Below are 22,469 nucleotides of genomic sequence, written 5' to 3' on the forward strand. Positions count from 1 at the left end.
ATATCAGGACCCCAAGATCATGACCTGAGCCGAAACCAAGAGTCAGATGCTTAACTGACTGAGCCATCCAGGCACCTTGAATTTATTTACTTTTCTAAGATGTATTTATTTTCAGAGAGAGAGTGCATGCATGAGCAGGGGGCGAGGTAAAGGGAGAAGGAGAAGGATCTCAAGTCAACTCCCCACTGACTGGAGGCTCTGTCTCAAGACCCTGAGACCATGACCTGAGTGGAAACCAAGTCGGACACACAGCCAACTGAACCACCTAGGTGCCCCTAGAATTCATTTTTAGTCTCTCCCAATGCATATATAATTTATAAATCAGGGGTAATTTTTATCAGAAGCAATGTTGCCTAGAAATAACAAACATTTTACTCTGAATGGGATACCAGTGAAACAGAGCTTTATAGTTAACTAAGCTCAGATTCTCATGCAGAGGAAATTGCTCTACAGTCCCCTAGAACACCACTTCTCAAGCTACATGTCCTAACATACCCATACAACGGTAACATTCTATAAGGCACACCGGTGAAGACATTAATTATAAGTTATTTATATTAGAATAAGAAAAATAACATACCAAGGTATTCAGGGAAATATTCAATACTGAATTTGATAAAAACTTCCAAATAAAGCATAGCTGATAAGCAACCACACCTGGGACTAAAATTTTTTGAAGAAGCCACCTGAATTTCTAATCTAGACATGATGAGTGGTCTGTTCAAATTCTTGACAGGCACCACTACTGAGAAACTTTGTTTACAGAAACAGTAGACAACAAATGGCAGATGATTTATTGCTTTGTCTCTTATGGTTGGAAACTCCCTTTTATATTAACTAGAATTTGGATAATTCATTCTCTTGAAATTGAGAACCAAATGTACCACCATTCTTTAATTCTAATAGCCTTCCCTGTTCCCCCTTTGGTAGTACATTGTTGAAACTTCTTGTGAAATGCAAGTTGACTTAAAATTCAAACATTTCCATATCAAGTATTTCAGAAACAACGGTGAAGCTTTCTCTGAAACACAGATTACTCTATTTGACTGAATTTTTCTCTAGGCTTAAATCCCTAAATTTTATACTAGATTGTACACTACAAATCACTAGAGAAGCATTTTAAATATCATTTTTCTAAAGCTGAATTCCAAGATGTTTTGAATTCTTAATCTTTGTCAGTACATGTTGACACATTTTCAGGCAGATCCCTAATTTTTTATGAAGTTCATTCAGGTGCTCAAATGTCAATTAAGTAATCCAGTTATGAAACCAAGAGCCATCCACTAAACCTCCACAGTTAAATTGTTTGCAAAATACTTTCTAATTTGTGACAAAAGTTTTCCTTTGGCTCATCAATGCATTTAAATCTGAAACAACAAAAAATGGTATTGTGCTCATATTTTTTTGTTATGTCTTAGTCTTTATTGTAGTCACAATTCTGATATTTAATTTGAAATTCATAACTGCAAGGAAACATTTACCTATGGGCATTCCTTTGCAAATAAAATAATTTATTACTTGAATGTAGGATTGTCAGAATAAACTCTAGATGTAATATATATTTTTAAGAAGCATTTCCATAATGTCTCATTTGCCTTAACTATTTCATTGCCAGCAGCATCCCCCGCCAACAACAAAGTTCTTCCAAACATTTCACTTCTGTGATTCTACATAGTACTGTTATCTAGCAGTTACTACTCACTATAGGTTCATCAATATTCAATAAAACTCCTTTTCTGCAATCAAATGTCCTAGAGTGTGTTAATTAATTTCTGTTATCTGATATGTTGATCTGGTAGTCATATTTTTTTAAGTCAGGTTTATTGGGGTACAATTTACATAGAGTAAAATTCACTTTTTTTTCTTTTCTTTTCTTTTCTTTTTTTCTTTTTCTTTCCTTCCTTAATGTCCATCACCCAGTTACCCCACCTACTAGTAGTATTTTTGATAGATTTCCTTTGCTATTCTGGTAACAAATAGTACCAAGAAAATGTCCATATAGGCTATTAAAATTGCAATTATGCAATAGTGAGTTTTTCTGACATTAGATATTAATTGTGTATTCTTGCATTCCTAGCTTAAGTCTATTGATGAGATGTTAATCTAAAAACAAAATTTGGTTTCATATTTTGTTCTTCAATATGCCTCAAAAAGTTCAAATCCTTTTCTGGGTACAGTGAATATCTTTTGGTAAGGTGTTGATACAACTTCCTTGGAACTACTGATTCATTTGATAACATTTCCATACAAAGAGGTGTTTAGGCAAAGGATAGAAACACTACTGTGATTCACAAATCCAAGTTTGAGATCGTTCTAATTATGTTGCCTAGTTTACAATCTTTTTCCTTTTAACCACTGTGTTTATCTTATAGTTCCCATAATTTTCTAGCTTTAGCAATAAATTCTCAGAGAAGACATAAATAAATGTAAATATGTCTATGAATTAGAATAATTAATATTATAAAATGTCCATACTACTCAAAGCATTGTACAGACTCAGTACAATCCCTATTAAAATTCCAAAGGCATTTTTCACAGAATTGGAACAAATAATCCTAAAATTTTAAGACACCACAAGAGAATCCAGATAGCCCCAGCAATCTGAGACAAAGCAAAACTGGAGATATCATGCTCCCTGATTTCAAACAATATTACAAAAACTAAACTAATCAAACCGGTATAGTATTGGCATAAAAGCAGACACACAGATCAAGAGGACAGAATAAGGAGTCCAGAGATAAACCCTGTATATATGGTCAATTATTTTATTACAAAGGAGCCAAGAATATACAGTGCAGAAAGAACAGTGTGTTCAGTAAATGGTGCTGGGAAAACTGGACAGTCATATGCAAAAGAATGAAACTGGATCACCATCTAACATCATACACAAAACTGAATCAACATGGATTAAAGACTTGAACACAAAACCTGAAACCATAAAACTCCTAGAAGAAAACATAAGTGGTAAACTCCTTAAGACTGGTCTTGGTGATGATTTTTTGGATTTGACACCAAAAGCACAGGCAACAAAAGCTAAAATAAACAAGTGGGACTACATCAAATTGAAGACCTTCTGCGTAGTGAAGGAAATCATCAAAACAAAAAGGCAATCTACTGAAAGGGAAGAGATATTTGCAAATCATATATCTGATAAAGGATTAATATCCAAAATAGATAAGGAACTCATATAACTCAATAACAAAAAGTCAAAGAATCCAATTAGAAAATGGACAGAGGATCTGTATAGCTATTTTTCCAAAGAAGACAACAGGCACATGAAAATATGGTCAACATCACTAATCATCTGGGAAACGCAAACCAAACCACAATAAGGTATCATATATGACACCTGTCAGAATGGCTCTTATCAAAAAGACAAGAAATAATAGGTGTTGGCAAGGATGTGGAGAAAAGGGAACCCTCTTATACTGTTGGTAGGAATGTAAACTGGTATGAGTACTAAGGAAAACAACATGAAGTTTCCTCAAAAAAACTAAAAATAGAGCTACCATATGATCCAGGAAATTCACTACTAGATATACATCTGAAGAAAACAAAAACACTAATTCAAAAAGATATATGTGCCCTTATATTAACTGCAGCATTACTTACAATAGCCAAGATATGAAAGCAATCCCGAGTGTCCATTAAAGAAGATAAAGAAGATGTGGTGTGTGTGTGTGTCTGTGTGTATGTATACACACAGACACACACACACACCATATATATATATATATACGTCTCTCAGCCATAAAAAAGAATGAGATCTTGCCACTTGCAACAACATGGATGGACCACTAGGGCAAGTAACTTAATCATTTTGTAACTCATTTGTAAAACAGGGGCAATAATTGTATCCATCTTATAGTATTTTGTGAGGACTTAATGATTTACATATATACATACTTTGCCTAGAACATAGCAAACCCCAGTAAATCATTTTTTATGATACGCAAAATATGGGGATTCACTTTAGTGTGCTCTCATACAATTCTCTAGCCAATTGTCTCCCCCCATACCTCATGGCTACCCTTCAATTCCAGTCACTCTTGTTCAAGCTCTAAGTCTAACAAAACCAGGATTATTTTGTCTTGATCAATTCCATTCTCTGTTCTCTGTGCTCTTCATGATCTCCCTAGTTCCTGATCTTTTTGTGTTTGTTTGTTTTAATTTGAGAGAGAATGAGAGAGAGAGACCATGGCCGGGGCCGGGGCGGGGGAGGGGAGTCAGAGGGAGAAGCAGACTCCCCACTGAGCAGGGAGCCTGACATGGCACTTGATCCCCAGACTCCAGGATCATGAGCCAAAGGCAGTTGCTTAACCAACTGAATCACACAGGAGCCCTAGCTCCTGATCCTTTGCCTCGCTTCCTTTTTCCTTGCAGGATTGCTGACCAGAGTCACAAGTACGCCCCCTTGCTGGGCAAAATAACCTACAGCATATAGTTGTGTGCTTACTCAGGTTGATATCCCAGCATATTTAGACATCTCCTTGAAGCTTATTCCTGACAAAATTGTTACACCTAACACATAGCACTACAGTGATATTTTAGAACAAACTTGATTAAAGGAACTATTTTCTTACTTAGAGGCATCATGGTAGAGATAAACATAATAGAACGGCACATCTGGTGTTTTTCACTATACTTGAAAAATATGCAAAGGCATTATATTTTATCAAATTTCTTTTTTTTCCTTTTTTAAGATTTCACTTAGTTACTTGAGAGAGAGAGAGAGAGCACACGAGCCCAGGGTTGGGGGGGCAGGCAGAGGGAGAAGGAGACTCCTCACTGAGCAGGGAGCCCAACATGGTACTTGATCCCAGGACCTGGGACCATGACCTGAGCTGAAGGCAGCCTCTCAGTTGCCTGAGCCACCCAGGTGTCCCTTATCACATTACTTTTAAAAGGAGTTTAGTTTAACATGTCCTTATCTCATTGACCCAGTATTTCCTATTTTTAACTTCCAATTTAGCTGCTTCCAAGTTTGTACCACTCAATGATTATCTTTTCATAACATTTCTGATATCTGGAGTTCAGGCCAGGAGCAAAAATGAACATCAACCCTAACACATAATAAACTATGATTCCAACTCTGTCTTCTTAAGTGACACCTTGCATATTCCCATCAAGCATCATGACTATCAGTCCAAAGAAGTATAAAACATCAACTCAGAGGGCGCCTGGGTGGCTTAGTGGGTTAAGGCCTCTGCCTTCAGCTCAGGTCGTGATCCTGGGGCCCTGGGATGGAGCCCTGCGTTGGGCACTCTGCTTGGCGGGGAGCCTGCTTCCTCCTCTTTCTCTCTCTCTGCCTGCCTCTCTGCCTAGTTGTGATCTCGGTCAAATAAATAAATAAATAAAATCTTTAAAAAAAAATACATCAACTCAGTTCCCCAAGTAGAAGTGCTCATTAGTCTAGAAATACCATTAATTTCCTGAATTGGACAAAAGCACAGTTTCCATATTCATCTTTCATATTTTGTCTTGTGCTAGTAAATAAATGAAAATCATTTTACATTTGGCAAAATTTTACTCCTCTCATAATGGGGAATGAATTATCACAAATGGCATCTCTTAATATCTGGGTTATTAGATAATTTTTTTAAACAAGAGAAAGCTATGAAAACATTTCATATTAATCAAGAAGTATTAAAAATCAGCAAATAAGCCATTTTTGCTGATCAGTCACCACTTAAGATCCATAAACTCTTCTCCAAAAACTAGAAAGAACTAGTAAGGCAGCTGTGGGGATGACAATACTATTGAAGGGATTTTTTTTTTTTTTTACTTCAAAGGGCTTTAAATTCTATTGTATGTTAATTCTCCATCTTAAAAAAACAAAACAAAACAAAAAACCTCACTCAACCCCAATTCTCCTTTCATCTACCACCTCAATTCTTGTCTATCTTCGGTATCCCAAAATTAGTAAATCCAAACCCAAACTCCCTTTTTTCCCCCCAACAAATCTGTCCCATCCAATCTTCCATGTCTCAGATAATAGCACTCTTCTTGCTCAGTCAATGGATCATTAGTCATCCTGGACTCCTCTCTGGTTGTCCACCTTGCATATAGTCCATAAAAACATCCTGTTGGCTTGACCTTCAAACTTTTTTCCACTTTTCATCACCTCCACCTGGTTCATCTCTCACCTGAAGAGCCATCAAATTGGTCTACTTGTTTCAGCCCCTGCTTCTCAGAAGTCTAATCTCTACACAGCAATCAGAGCAGTCCTTTTCAAAAATGTAACTCAGATCATAACACTTCTCTGCTTGAAGTCTGTCCATGGTTCTCTACTTTTCTCAGAGTAAAAGCTAATGTTCATACCATGGCTGGAAAGCCCCTTCATGATCTGTACCCTAGCTCTCATTCACTCTACTGTGGTCACATGAGCCTTCTCTTTTCTTCCTGTCTATGGCAGGTATGCTCCTGCCTTGGGATATTTGTATTCACTTTCCTGCTGTCTGGAATGCTCACTTCCCCCACCAGCACATCATTCACTCCTTCTCCTTCCACTCCTTACTCAAATGGCAGCCTGTCAATGAGGCCCACCCTGACATCTCAGTTAATTCACAACTTCTTCCCCAGAACTCCCAATCTCCTTCACTCTACTCTCTTTTTGTCTCTAATACTTATCACCATCTAGCGTTCTCTGTAATTTACTCAGATACTGTGTTTATTATTGTCTCCTTCCACTAAAATGTAAGCTTCATGAGGACAGCGATTTTCATCAGGATGGTTCAATAACGCATCTCTAGTACCTAGAACAGTTAATGCTACAGAGTGGGTAATCGGTACATTTTTGCCAAATGACTAGATTCTTACAAGCATCTCTGTTCTTTCTTCAAATTATTTCTCATTCTAATTAAGCTCTTTGAGATTTATAGTAAATCTACCATCTAAAAATTTTACTAAAATGTTATTCTTCTCTCCCTCTTTTTTCCAGAAGGAGAGCTGTCCTCGGTGTTACCTGACTCAGTCAAAACTACAGTGCTGCATAAGGGAGAATAAGAGAATTCTTAAGAATTCTTTATCCTCCCATGTAGCAGAGAATGGGAATTTGGTGGTAAAGCTAAACTACTGTCACCTTCCCAGGAGAGGCTATCTTGACAGCTGTTATCAATCCAACTAAACAACAATGGAGGAAAGCCAGTATTATCTTTTCTTTTTAAAGATTTTATTTATTTATTTGACAGACAGAGATCACAAATAGGCAGAGAGGCAGGCAGCAGAGAGAGAGGAGGAAGCAGGCTCCCCGCTGAGCACGGAGCCTGATGCGGGGCTCAATGCGGGACTCGATGCGGGGCTCGATCCCAGGACCCTAGGATCCTAGGATCCTGACCTGAGCCAAAGGCAGAGGCTTAACCCACTGAGCCACCCAGGCGGCCCAAGCCAGTATTATCTTTAAATTCTACTACCTGTTGTGCTGAACTTTAAAGCAATTCATAGGGGCACCTGGGTGGCTCAGTCAGTTAAATGTCTGCTTTGGGCTCAGGTCATGATCCCAGGGTCCTGGGATCCAGCCCTGTGTCACTCCCTGCTCAGTGGGGAGCCTGCTTCTCCCTCTCCTCCCCCTTGTGCTCTCTCTTACTATCTCTCTCTCTCTCTCAAATAAATAAAATCTTTTTTAAGACTCACATCTGTATGATTCTTCTAATTATTTCAACTACAAATGTATTTAATAATAATAAAGTGTATATGTGAGTGTGTGTTACTTATCTGTATAAATACCTTAAGTTATCAAGCTCCTTTCATTTATAAAAAAATCTTTATCCCTACTAAGGAAAGTTGAAATAACATATAAAGCAAATCATGTACCTACTTTTTGTATCTTGCCATCTTCTTTTCTCAGTAATCACAAAATATCAAAATTATCTTTGGAATACTGGTTAACAATAGATGACACTATATAATATAAACATAGAAGAAGCACAACAGTGCACTACTCTGTAAAATAATGTCTACAAGGAAAGGAAAGCTAAATGGAAAAAATAAGTAACATTGTTGTGATTAAGATTCATTTGTCATCTGATGACAACCAAATTTATATTTGACATTTGTCATTAATGCCCAGCTAATTTGGGCTACATTTGAAATCTTAACTGAGACTGTTATTGTTTAATACATTGTTTTATAAAAGAGAACTCACCTGAGATTATATGTATCATAATCAATGGAAGATGTTGGCACTGCAGGGATCATGTAAAGAAATCCAAGATGTTCATTTTCACGTATTATTTTAATGATTTGCAAGGGATTACAAATGTTGGCTTTAATGACTTCTTCCCGGTCGTGGAAAACGTACTTAGGGTACACTGAGGAACTAGTCCCATAGAGACCTCTTCTTCCAATACCGGCATGGGACTGTTTAGCAGAGGGAGTGAACAACTCAGTAGAGGGCCACTGGGTCTAAACAAAGCCAATTTTTAAAAATATAAATTTTTGCAAAAAACAAAGTATAAAAAAATGACAAAGTATTAACCTCAAGCACTAGTTACCATACTGTTTGAGATGTTTGGGTTCAATGGCAAACATTTTTGAACAGAAAAATTCAAATTATTATAAGGCAGGGTTATATTCCTTCCCAGTACTCCTTATCCAGGTGTCCATCCCCTTTCTCAACCCCCCAGTATCACACCCATTGCCACCTTCTCTCCTTTAATTCTGTGTTTGTTACATTAAAACACTATCAGCTCTCTGGGGTTCTCGAGAGCCCAGCACTCGTCCTGCTCAGTTGCTTTGCATCCATCTTGACTATGGCCTCTCCCCTCTACCCCCTCACCTAGTTCTGAGGACCTTAATGCTTTTCAGTGAGTGAAATCTTAAACCGCTGTTATCATGGCTCATAATAAAATTCTTTTTAGTGAATGTAAGGGGTGGTTACATTGAGTATTAGGGATCATTATATAATAATAGCCTTGCAGAAGCCTACATGCTACAAACTCATGACTGTCTGCTCTGTAGACCAGTGCTTCTCACATTAAAATGTCCATGTGAATTCCCTAGGTGTCCTGTTAAAATGCAGATTCTGTCATCAGTCTGGGGTGGAGCCTGAGATCCCTCATTTCTAACCTGCTCCCAGTTGCTGCAGATGCTGTGGACCACCCCTGGAGCACCAAAGCTAAGTCCCCACAATGGTCACACACTTGAACTTTGCTCTAACCACCCCCCACCCCCGTTCCAATGTCTGTGCTCTCAGTGCCATTCACACTCCTTTGTTCCTCCCCCAGCAAACTCTGGGGCAGCATCATATATACCCCCTCCTCCCACGGAGGAGGTTGATAACCACATTTCAGGAAATTTGACACTAACTTCAACTGTTACTACCTGGTCCCACCAGTAGAGGGGCAACTGGCATCCTGAGAAAAGAATCACCATGGCAGACCTGCTTTGTTGAATAACTGATGTAAATATATAAATGATACCTTTATTGCCTATGAGCATAACTAACAGAGGCTGCCATTTGTTTCTGTCTTTTTTTTTTTTTTGGAGATTTTATTTATTTGATAGAAAGAATAAGAGCACACAGCGGGGGGAGTGGCAGAGGGAGAGGAAGAAGCAGGCTCCCCACTGAGGACTTGATCCTAGGACCCTGGGATCATGACCCAAGCCAATGGCAGATGCTTAACTGACTGAGCCACCCAGGAGCCCTGGGGCTGCCATTCCAAGAGAGACTGATAAGCACAATCCCTATGAAACAACATCCCCAGAAAAGTTGTATTCACAGATCCCATCTTTCTCCCTCTCTCATTAAATATACCCCAATGAATAGGAGTTTCAGATAAAAATCCTATGAAGCTTAGAGCTGAAGAAAATACATCTTTGAACTCAAAAGATACAATGTGTTTTTTTCAACTTAATGGCCAGGGACAGCAGCAACAACACTGTCTTCTTATATAAAAGAATAGGCCAAACCAGATACCCCTAAACCAGAGAAAATACATATTGCCTTCTCCCAATGTTTCAACAAGGGCTGAAGTCAACTTTAATATTTTTATGGGACTAGAGTATTAATATTTTTAACAGAAAATGCATGTATTTTCTTTATTAAATCCTTCAAAAGTTTTAGTGCCTTCTAAGTACAAGATTTCTTCAACAATAGGCCTATATATTTTCATCTGAGTTCTTATTTCCAGTTATGTAACTCAGTGCAAAGATATGATTCAATTTAAGCAGCCATACAAGTTCAGATTTTGTGGGGGCGGTAGAAAAAGAGTGAAAGAAGTATGTATGTATGTATGTATTATGTATGTGTGTATTTAAAGATTTTATTTATTTATTTGAAAGAGAGAATGTACACACTCAAGCAGGCACATGAGTTGAGGAAGGGGCAAAGGGAGAGGGGGAAGCAGACTCCCCACTAAGCAGGAAGCCTAACACAGGGCTCAATCCCAGGATCCTGAGATCATGACCTGAGCCAAAGGCAGACACTTAACTGACTGAGCCACCCAGGAACCCCACGAAGCATTTATTTATAAATTATAGAACACCTGTAGTGTTCTCTATGTTGGATGTCCAGTCCAATTTGTTAAGTCAATCTTCCTTATTTACCAGAAGCAAAGCCTTCAGCTGTCTTCTTTTATCTCCCAGGGAGTCCTCACTGGTATATTTCCATTCTAAACTCGTTCTGAGAAATCAATATCCCCCCGAAATGACCCTCTTTTCAGAATAAATACCCTTTTCTTTTTATATGGAATATCCATTTCTTCTACATTTCCCTATAACCCCCAACTCTTACTGAATTCTTCACTTAATTACAACTACAACCAGGTATAACACACAATTTAACGTTCCCTTTTAGCCCTCTCCCTTCATCCCAAATGTGCATAATTTCATTCTTCTCCTTTAAATTGAAGATCATGATGCCGACTTTACATCAAATAAACTAATTTATGGGCAATCAGAACTTTCTTGGCCCTACTTAAGATAGCTTGCTCTCCTTTCCTATTTTAGAGAAACAAAATTAATTGAGGCTTTATAATTTCATACAATTGATCATGTAATATTCTTTGAGGGTGATCTCACCCACACCCACTGTGAGTCTCCTTCCACTCAGCTTCTCAAACCCACCGTTCTCCCACCTGATCTGCCTTATTAACTTTCCATTCATTCCTCCAAGCCTAGTGCCATTCCCTAGAGCAGCATTTCCTCCACTGACCCTTCCCTTCACCACCAGGGGCAAGCATTCCTTTCTATTCAGTTCTTCACAGTTTGTACTTTAAATGACCAACGAGAGCTCTGACTGCACCTCACTGAGTCTGAGCTCTTACAGAGATTCTGCAATCTTCGAGGGTGGAACCTGTCTTCATCTGTTCCTCTCTGCTACTCTAGCCCACAGCCTGAAAGACGCTAGCACTGAAATGTTCAACGGGTCTCAAAGGATCCTCTCAAAAAGCTTGGAGAATTCTCAGCTCTGTTGGCATTTTTACCATGAGTGTGTCCACATTTTCTTCTGCTTCTATTCCTCTGCTTAATTATCTGCAGCTATTTACAGAGAGCTCTGCTCTGGTGATTTCTCCCAAGCTACTACTCACTTATTCCTTTCAAGGCAGCATGCCACTCTACAGCTCGCCAATCACAGAAGCTGTCTTTCTAGCTGGTTTAGTTTCTATTTTATTGCCTTCACCAAGGTCTTCAAAAATTGTCATTCTGGGTAATAATGATGAAAATTTCACAAAAGGTAAAATAAAATTCAAAACACTATTATGTCTTCTTTAATATGCAAGACAAGATCAGAGGACACTGAACAGATGGTGCAAGTTTTCCTTTATGATTTTCCTCTACTGTCTAAATTTTCCTGGAAGAAGAACTGAGAAGTACAGTATTCCCCAAACACATTGTGCAACCTGATAGAGAAAATTTTTGCAACTATTTTTATGAGTTATAAGAATGTTAGCAATGTTATAGGAAACTAAAATTAAAGTGAAAGGCTCAATTAAGTACTTTAATAGTATACCTTTATTTTCTTTGCCGCAGGATCTTGGTGTTCAGGATACTGAATAGATACTTTGGCAGAACCTCTTGCTTCACTGCTTCTTGGAGATTTTGTGATTCCAGAAGTGACTAACTGAAGTCGGTTCTGCTCATATATGTATTCTGGCCTCTTACGATCTTGGTACGCTTTTAGCACTGGCTTTTGGGAATAAAGAGACATGTTAATCTTTTTAATATTAACATGAGCGTGTCTTATTCTTTGGACTCTACTCCTGTTGGAAACTGATCTCCCTGGACTAAATTCCTATCAAAGTCACAAACATCGTGGTAGTTATCATCATGGTCTGGCCACAGTCTATCACTACACTAAGACTTTTCTATTTGGTTTCTATCAATTCTGTCCTTTAATGACCAATGAGTACTTCTAGGAGTAAGGTTCTGACAGAAAAGGCTCAGAAGCATAAAATCACATATGCAATAATTGGGCATTACAAGCCCCCACCATTCACTACAACAGTTATTGTGAGAAGGACTGTACAATCCTCACACTCTACCCAAAAGTCATTAATCAATTTCCATAGCCACAACTGATTGAAGATCTAAAAGAAATTGTGGCATAAATAGATAAAAGAAATTGTGGCATTATATTAGGCTGATCAAATTTCAGATTAAGGCAATTAAAATCCAGCATTCAACCTGATACACTAATGCAAGGAATTCACCATAATGGCTTTACATTTCTAAGCATTATGATTTTAGCATGATAGCTAATCTCTTACAACTGGAGTGAGAAAAAAATGGAGTAAGCATAGGAATCAGCTGTTTAAATTACATTTGGTTTTGGCTAAAAATCCATCTTGAGCCATTCACTGAAGAACAGGAAAAAAACTACATAAATGGAGGCAGGAGGATCTCAGCTATATAACAGTGTAGAAAAGAAACACAGACCAGAATCATAAGGTAAGAAGGGGGAGAAAAGCTTCTGCACAGTGGGTGAAACCCTCTACAAAATGAGAAGGCAATCTACCAAGTGGAAGAAAGCATTTGCAAATAATATAGTGATAGGGGGTTAAGACACAAAATATACAGAGAATTCATACAACTCAATAGCAAAAACAAAATAATCAAATTTTTTAAATGGGCAGAGGATCTCTATAGACACTTTTTCCAAAGAAGACATACAGATGGCCAGCAAGTATATGAGAAGATGCTCAACATCACTAATCATCAGAGAAATGCAAATCAAAGCCACAATGAGACACCACCTTACACCTGTCAGAATGGCTGTTAACAAAAAGATAAGGAACAAGTGTTTGTGAGAATGTGGAGAAAAGGGAACCCCCATCAACATTTAATAACACAGTTCCCAGGGCGCCTGGGTGGCTCAGTGGTTTAAAGCTTCTGCCTTCAGCTCAGGTCATGATCCCAGGGTCCTGGGATCAAGCCCCACATCGGGCTCTCTGCTCCACGGGGAGCCTGCTTCCTCCTCTCTCTGCCTGCCTCTGCCTACTTGTAATCTCTGTCTCTCAAATAAATAAATAAAATCTTTTAAAAAAATTGTTTTCATTAAAAAAAAATAACACGGTTCATATATTTTTATCTTGTGTATTACAACAAAGTATTGCATCTGTATTTTTACCACTTTTGTCTTTAACCTTCAACTAGCTTTATAAATAAGTGATAAATCCACCACATTTACATTAGATTATTCTGAATTTTACTATATATTCACCTTTAGCAGTGAGATTTATATTTTCATGTTCTCCTGTTACTAATTATAGTGCCCTTTCATTTCAGCTTCAAGAATTCCCTTACAATTTACTTTTAAATAACAAAGCAACAAGCATATATGTATATATAAAGAGAGAAAGAAAGCAAATATGGCAAAATATTAACAACTTTTGAATCTACGTAGATGGTACATAAGTATTCATTTTACTATTATTTCAACTTTTCTGTATATTTGAAACTTCTTATAGTAAAACGCTGGGAGAAATTTAATTTTTTCAAATAAACTGGCAAAAATACAAAAAATTAGTTATTGTTTATCCTCTCAGATGATTTTATTGTTTACCTAAAACACTTGAGAAATAAACAAAAAACTAGCACAAAATTAGCATCCAGATATAAAACTTGTTTATAAATTTAATAAGTAAGTAAGTAACACTCATGGTCACGGAAGAAAAAGCAAACAAATAAAATTCTATTTTATTCTTTACTTGGAAAATTAATTATAATAAAAGTCAATTTTAAGTTAACCTATAAACTTAATATGATCCTGATAGGATGTCTTAGAGATTAGACAATCTGACCCTAAATTTAATACATAAAAATCAATTAAAAAGAATAGCCACAAAAGTTCTGGGTGGGGAGAAGAGTCATCAATGAACACCAGCTCGGCCAGATATTAAAATGTTTTAAAACTACAATAATTAAAACTATGTATTCTGGACACATGAATAGGAAAACAGATCAATGAATCAGAATAGAAAGTCCAGTAATGGATCCCAAAATATTAAAGGGAACTGAGTCTATAATAAAGGTGATAATTTTAGGAAAATGATATTATTCAGTAAATAATGAAATAACTGGGTAGCTGTTAGGAAAAAAGTTGGGTCCTCTCATTCATTACACTGGGGAAAATTCTGAATAGATCAAAGATCTAAATGTAAAATAACAAAAATAATAAAAATAATCCTGAAGTAGTTTTCAAAGAGAAGTATCTATGATATCACCAGATAATTTTATCTCTAAAGTCTTGCTAAATGGAGCACCTATGTATTGCACAATACTCAGAAGACATAAATTACTCAATTACATAAAAATTAGGAAAACTTGAAATTTTTATCATACTTACCACAGATAAGGTCTTATTTCCTAATATATGAAGAGCTCATGCAAATCAATAAGAAAAATACCAATGACCCAATTAGAAAATAAGACATGAAGATTCATATATTTCACAGACAGAAAAACAATAACTCCTAAACATATGGAGAGATGTTCAACCTTATTCAAAAAAGAAATTTAAATTAAAACTACTCTGAGATAGCATTTTTCTTCTACTACTGAAGCAACATTTACTAACCAAAATTACAAACGTACATATGTTTTGAGCTGGCAATCCCATCTCTAGGAAGTCTGCCTACAGATAGAAGCTCACATGTATGAAACGACAGATGTCCAAGATTATTCACTCTAACACTGTTGTCATAAAAATACTACTTTAAAAACCTAATCTATAAATTTGGAGCTTGCTAAATAAATTATGGCATATTCATCTGTGATAGGATATTTTGATCTATAAAGAAAATTGGTATTAAAAAACTTTTGGGGGGGCGCCTGGGTGGCTCAGCGGGTTAAAGCCTCTGCTTTTGGCTCAAGTCATGATCTCAGGGTCCTGGAATCAAGCCCTGCATTGGGCTCTCTGCTCAGCAGAGAGCCTGCTTCCCCCCTCTCTATCTGCCTGTCTCTCTGCCTACTTGTGATCTCTGCCTGTCAAAATAAATAAAATATTTAAAACAAAAACTTTTTGAACTGAAATGAAATGATCTCTAAGCTATGTATTAAATGAAAAAAGCAAGGGGCAGGAAAGTTTGTTTAGCATGCTAGTTTTAGGGTTATACAGCATAATACATCTCTGAAAGCATACATAACACATGCTTTTCATCCGACTGGTTGCCTCTAGAGAAGGAACCTGGATGGATGAGGGACAGTGGAAGAAAATAGACTTTAACTGTGCAACTTCTGTACATTTTAAAATGAATTACTTATCTAAGAAGGACAAATTTTAAAGTTTATATGGAAGGATAACTATCTAAAACAGAGAATATACACAAAATAGGAATAGTGAGGAAGCAGTTGCCTTCTACTTATCAAAATAATGTTAAAAAACCACTATAACCAAAACAATGTGGTTAGATCAGTAAAGAATAAAAAATCTGTTAGTAGGTCTCACCAGATATGAGAATTTTATACATGATAAAGGTGATGTTTTAATTTAGTAGGAGAAACGTGTGCTTACAAAACATTTCGAAGAAAATGAAATTAGTCCCTTTCCTCACATCAATTTTAAAAGTTCACATGAATGAAAGCTTTAAACGTAAAGCATAAAAATAAAGAAGAGTAAAATGGGAGAAAATGTGGGGAAATGCTGTCAACAGAATGAGTATAAAATGGTGGTCAATGGAGAGAAAACAAAAGTCCAATACAAACAGAACGCTGCAATTCAGATAAGAACAGTACCCATTAACACAAATCACATGGAGAGATGATTAGCAGCAGCCCATGTGAGGGTGCAGTTTCAGCCTTCCCAATTAGGCAAAAAAAAAAAGGGGGGGGGCTAGAAGATGGTGCAGGAAAACCTAGGAAAGGGTAAAAGTGAAATTTAATTTAGGCTGCACATAAGCACTGGTTTGGGAAACTGGTCCCCAAGTAAAATGTGTTTGAATCAAATCAAATTACATAGATATACTTTTTGCTCTTCAACTCCACAAAACCAATCATGGAACTCTATCCCAAAAGAATCTAAGCACCAGTTGGAATGGATAATACAATGATTTTGCTGAACCACTATAAATATTTGCAGAACAAACTTGCCAAAAGAGAATGAATTAATAAATTATGGACTATTAATGCAATGCAATACTTTAATGGGATAGGCAACCATTAAAAAGAATGTTACAGAAATATCTAAAGGGTCTCTGGGTGGCTCAGTCGGTTAAGCCTCTGACTCTTGATTTTGGCTCAGGTCATGATCTCAGGGTCATGATATTGAGCCTGGTGTCAGATTCCAGGTTGGGTATGGAGCCTGCTTGGGACTCTCTCTCTCCGCACCCATACCAACCCCACCACCTACTCCCCGCCACACACTTGCACTCTCTCTAAAAAAAGAAATATCATCTGACCTTGAAGAATGTATATGTAGGTGTAAAGAGCAACATGTAGAGTACTATATTTATATTTATAATATATTTTAGGACAACAAATGTCCAGAAGTCTAAATATGTATTTTGTGTGTGTTTATCCATTTGTATAAAACTGAACATGGGGAAAAGCAAGAAGTGATATACACTAGATTGTTGTTAACCTTAAATACCATAGACAAGGGGCTCAGAGATGGGAGAATTGTTAGGGAAAAATATGGAAGAAGAACAGAAAAGGGAAAGGGAGTGGGAGGGAGGAAGGGAGAGAAAGGAGGAATGAGAGGGAAGAAGTAGGGAGAGGAGAAGAGGAAAATGAAGGGGAAGAAAAGAGAGAAAGGGTAGCAATCATAAAAAGAACATACCACAGTATTAACTCTATACAAACCAAACTACAGATACCAGTACACATGAAATCCATCACTTGAAAACAAAGCTACTTTCTCTCCGCATGATGGAAATTCAGCTCATTTTCACTTTATTCCTTATTATTTTTAGTACTGTATGAATTGCCATATTTATGAATTAGTTATATTGCTCTAGTCATCTATTATTAGTACCTAACAAACAGCCCCAAACTTAATAACTTAAAAAACACCTCCATTTATATTGCTCAAAAATCTACAGTTTAGGCAGAACTCAGTGGGGACAGCTTGCCTCTGCTCTTCAGAGCATCAGCTAAGACAGCGCAAAGGCTGGGGACTGGAATCAGCAGATGGCTCGTCCATTCACATGTGTGGCAGGTGATATGGGCTATAGTCAGGGACTTGTTCAGATGACATCTTAAGGAGACCTTTGTAGTCAAACAAACTTATGTAGTCTTGCCATTTGTTTCCACCACATTCCCTGTATTATTTTCTTAATAACACCTATCATTACATGACATTATTCAATCTATTTATTTAGGGTTACTAGCATGTCAATAGGAATCTTGTCTGCTTTGTTCATTGCTATATTCCCAGAGCATGGCCCAAAGCCTGGCGCATAGTGGGTACATAATAAATATTCAATATACACAAATTAACTGCACTGAAGACAAATAGAACAACTTTAATCATAAAAGGTTAATGGTACACTTTTGCCAAGTGAAGGTAAATATGTTACAAAGAAATACATGTGAAAGGTTTCATACTAAGTCCATGGGAGAAAAACAATAGGTAGACCCTGATGCCCCACACATGTAATGCAGGCACACAGAATGAACTCCCTAGAAGAGACAACAGAGGTCAGTGCCATAAGGTAACCTAAAAATAAAAATAACAGATCAGAACTATGGATGCTCAAGAATGTTTTCCTTCAAAAGGAATGAATACTGAAGTTTGAGAAACAATGGAGTAAGGATTAATATTCATAATACATATTTTTTTCAAAACTCATAAACTGATAGGGAAAAAGGTAAGCAATCTGATTTTTTAAAATATTTTATTTATTTATTTGACAGAGAGGGAGAGAGATTACAAGTAGGCAGAGAGGCAGTCAGAGAGAGAGAGGGAAGCATGCTCCCTGCTGAACAGAGAGCCCAATTCGGGACTCGATCCCAGGACCCTGAGATCATGACCTGAGCTGAAGGCAGAGGTTTAACCCACTGAGCCACCCAGGCGCCCACAATCTGATCTTTTTAAAATATTTTCTTTTTAAGCACTCTCTTCACCCAAACTGGGCCTGAACTTGCACCCCCAAGATCAAGAGTGGCATGCTCCACCCACTGAGCCAGCCAGGTGCCCAATAATCTAATGTTAAAGTGGGCAAAGGTTATGAACAGAATCCACAAAATAGTAATGTGCCAATGAGTGAGTGAAAATACACTTTGCTAATAAGATGCAAATTACAACAATGTGATGCCATTTTAACCTATCAGTCTAGCAAAAATAAAGAACTGAGCATCAGGTTTGGCGAAGATGTGGGCAAATGGGCCCTCTTCTACACTGTTGGTAGAAAGGTAACCTGGTTAAACCTCGATTGCAACTGAGCAATATTTTTCAAAATGAAAAATGTACTTCAGAAGTCCAAGAACTATACAATGACACTTCTAGGAATCTATCTTCATATGTACAAAAGCAAGGCCATTCGATGCAGCATTATCTGTAATCACAAAACAAAAATGATAACAAAACAAATAGCAAATAAGCTGGACTCCCATCAAGAGGGCACCAGTTAATGGATATACAATATGGCACACCCATGCAACAATACGGTGTCACTGTTAGAAAAGATAGCTCATTATGCATGCATTAGAAAAACTTCTGTATGTTTATTTCACTTTGAAAATCGGTACCTATTGCATAATCTTATTTCTAATTTTTAATTTTTTTATTAACATATAATGTATTATTAGCCCCAGGGGTACAGCTCTGTGAATCGCCAGGTTTACACACTTCGCAGCACTCACCATAGCACATACCCTCCCCAATGTCCATAACCCCACCACCCTGCATAATCTTATTTTAAAGTTATATATGTCTATACAGACACACACACACACACACACACACTTGAATAAACATATAAACAGTCTAAAGCGCAAACACTAACAACAGTAAGTAATATCCCAGGGTGCAAGTGATAACCTTCACTTCTCACTTCATGCACATTCACTGCTCCTTTCCATGGATTTAGATTTATCCAAGGGCACAAACAGATTCTTAAAATTAAGTATTTCCAGACATGCACAGAAACTTTCAGGATACTCAGCATTTATTACTTTAGAAGTAATAAATGGGTATATGTATATACCATATATGTTACTCTTCCTAATATCTCAACGAGCCTTACAACTTATACAATTATCTGTACTGTACATAATTCTAGAGAGAATTTATCTGCTAGAAAACTTTGTTCACCACTGTATCTCCCATCTTGAATAGTGCCTACAGCTAGTTTGTTTTTTTTTTTTAATAAATGTTTACAGTGTTTACAGCTTCAAAAACAAGGCTTAACTTTTGGGTTTTCATTCCTCCTTTGTTAATTAAGAGTCTGGAAATGACCATCTTCCATAGGAATTTTTCAACCTCCTGTGTAGCCAAAAGTGGCTAAAATGCTGGTTTTTGAACTTACCAGAGGCTCTAGTTTTATAGGCTGCTGTCGTTTTCTTGTTTTTTCTTGAGCTTTTGTATTGTGCTTAAATGTCAGGAATTGTGTGTCAAATTCATTTTCGGTGGGTACTACAAAACTCAGTCTTCCCTTTGCTGCTATACTGTTCAGTCTTGCAAGGGTAGGGTTTTCCACCTGCTCTTCAATATTTTTTAGTTTGACATCCTCCTCTGAGGTGTGAAAAGCCATTCTCACTCCTAGAAAGAGAGGGTCTGCAAAAGAAAAATTAAAGGTAGAGCAAAAGAACTTTGGAAGTGGGACTCATGGATTTGACTTAAGAACTAGGGAATGCTGAATTTGCTCACCCCTAAAGAAAACCCACAAAGTTACCCATTTCTTCCAAACTAAGGACTTGAATCAGAGGAATGAAAATGGCTGGTCTTCAAGTAGCTGGGGTGGGATCCAGGAATTTGCATTTCTTTTTTTTTTTTTAATTTTATTTTTTAAATTTATTTTCAGTGTTCCAGAATTCATTGTTTATGCACCACACCCAGTGCTCCATGCAATACGTGCCCTCCATAATACCCACCACCAGGCTCACCCAATCTCCCACCCCGCCCCCGCCCCTCCAAAATCCTTAGATTGTTTTTCAGAGTCCGATGGTTCATCTCCCCCTGAATACCCAACTTTTGTATCAATATGGACAGGACTGGAGGAGATTATGCTGAGTGAAATTAGTCAAGCACAGAGAGTCAATTATCACATGGTTTCGCTTATTTGTGGAGCATAAGAAATAACACGGAGGACATGGGGAGATGGAGAGGAGAAGGAATTTGCATTTCTAACAAGTTCTTAGATGCTGCAGATGCCACTGATTAGGGGCCATACTGGTCTAGATTTCAAAAGAAGAAAAGAATTGCAATTAGTATTGAGATGCTTTTCATGCTGTGCATGCAAAATATCTTCAGGGGAGTTGTTCAAATGCAGGTAATTTTAATGCAGGCAACCTGAGCCTAGGTACTCTAAAACCAAAAACCCAAACCCAAAACCCAAACAAGAAACCAAAGGGAAAAATAGGAGTTGAAGACTAAATCTTAAAACATTGCTGCTGGAGCTTTCATATTCATGAGAAAATTGTTAAAATGCACATTCTGATTCATAACACTAGAACTAGGAGCCTAGTAGTAATCTTGCATCCTCACCATCACTCCCACTCCCACCCTACCAGACAGGTGGAGATACTTCCCTTCAAAACAGTACCAGAGCGGCGCCTGGGTGGCTCAGTGGGTTAAGCCCCTGCCTTGGGCTCAGGGTCCTAAGATCGAGTCCCGCATCGGGCTCTCTGCTCGGCAGGGAGCCTGCTTCCTCCTCTCTCTGCCTGCCTCTCTGCCTACTTGTGATCTCTCTCTGTCAAATAAATAAATAAAATCTTAAAAAAAAAAAAAAAACAGTACCATAGCACATACGGCCTTGAAACAGGTGTCAGCATGCCAAGGTTTTAGTCTAGATCTGTGCTGGCTCATCAGAATCTCCTATGCAATTTTAATTTTCCAAGTAGCCATATTAAAAAAAAAAAAAAGAACTGGTGAAATAAATTTTTAATAATGTACTTTAACGTATCCAAAATATTCTCATTACAACATGTAATTAATATAGAACTTATTAATGTTTTATTTCATTGTTCGGTACTACATCTTCGACTTCACATTTAGAGCAGACTCAACTCAGACTCGCCACTGACTATCATATCGAGCAGATCTTGGACAAGTCTCCTGAAACATCTATTCCTCACTTTCCAGCCCTCTAAAAGGATAGATAGGTAGTAAAGGGCCACTGAATGCTTTTCCGCTGACTTTCTCTGCTTCTCTGAGCCTTATCCTATGCGCTCCGAAAGCCAAGCCGACTTCTCCGCCTGGAAGTCGGAGTCTAGCCCCACAGCTCTATTCCTCAGCACTCACCAAGTCAGCCGAGGTGGCTGTAGCGACAGCCGCATTTGCCGAGGGTCTCCAGAGACAGCAAAGCCAGGGCTGTTGGTAGAAAGTTGACTGTAGCCGTCCGGAATGTTTGCTGTTGCCTAGCAGCCACCAGGCCTCTACCGACGTGCAATGCGCCTGTGAGGGACCTGTCGCCACGGCAACGCCTCAGCCAACCGCAGCTCTGAGTCCCTGAGCCCGCCTGCCAATTGAGCCAATCAATGCCTCCGAAACATTCTTACGCCGCTGGTTGGTGGAGAACACCCACTCCACCTGCGTGGTCGCACCTCTGCGCAGGCAATTGAACACTGCTTGGGCTGCTGGCAAGACAGTCAAAGGAGTTGTTCAGTGCTGTTTGCTCCCTTCATTTTTGCGGGAATCTTTCTGTTTCTTTTCATGAGGCACGAGACTGACCTGACGGTTCCTTTAATCTAACTTTTCCTAAGTTAGAAGAATCAAGAATCTCCGGAGAGGGAGGTGCCTTGTGCAGACAGTTCGAGTTCCGCTCTCGAAAGGAGCAGGAGAGCGACCATCCAGCATCTCTGTCCCACCCACCGGCCTCCTCCCCGGAGCGTCTACGAGGCAAGGAATGTGGGCTGTTCTTCCCCTCAAACTC

General features: G+C 38.0%; 1 protein-coding gene across 2 annotated transcripts in view; it reads right to left on the reverse strand.

The window, feature by feature from the left end:
- DNAH6 (dynein axonemal heavy chain 6) overlaps window positions 1-22,040 on the reverse strand; it is a 231,596-nt gene extending 209,556 nt beyond the window's left edge. For both annotated transcript variants that reach the window (XM_032880677.1, XM_032880676.1), the window contains exons 1-4: window positions 21,839-22,040; window positions 19,905-20,152; window positions 11,951-12,127; window positions 8,144-8,403 (exon numbers count right to left, since the gene is read on the reverse strand). In XM_032880677.1, the coding sequence (XP_032736568.1) occupies window positions 8,144-8,403; window positions 11,951-12,127; window positions 19,905-20,129 (662 nt within the window). In that variant the 5' untranslated portion in view covers window positions 20,130-20,152; window positions 21,839-22,040. The remainder of the gene's footprint in view (window positions 1-8,143; window positions 8,404-11,950; window positions 12,128-19,904; window positions 20,153-21,838) is intronic.
- Between the last annotated feature and the right edge of the window lie 429 nt (window positions 22,041-22,469).

The sequence above is a fragment of the Lontra canadensis genome, unplaced genomic scaffold, assembly GCF_010015895.1.
Source record: "Lontra canadensis isolate GAN:19392208 unplaced genomic scaffold, GSC_riverotter_1.0 scaffold71, whole genome shotgun sequence".
Taxonomy (NCBI): Eukaryota; Metazoa; Chordata; class Mammalia; order Carnivora; family Mustelidae; genus Lontra; species Lontra canadensis.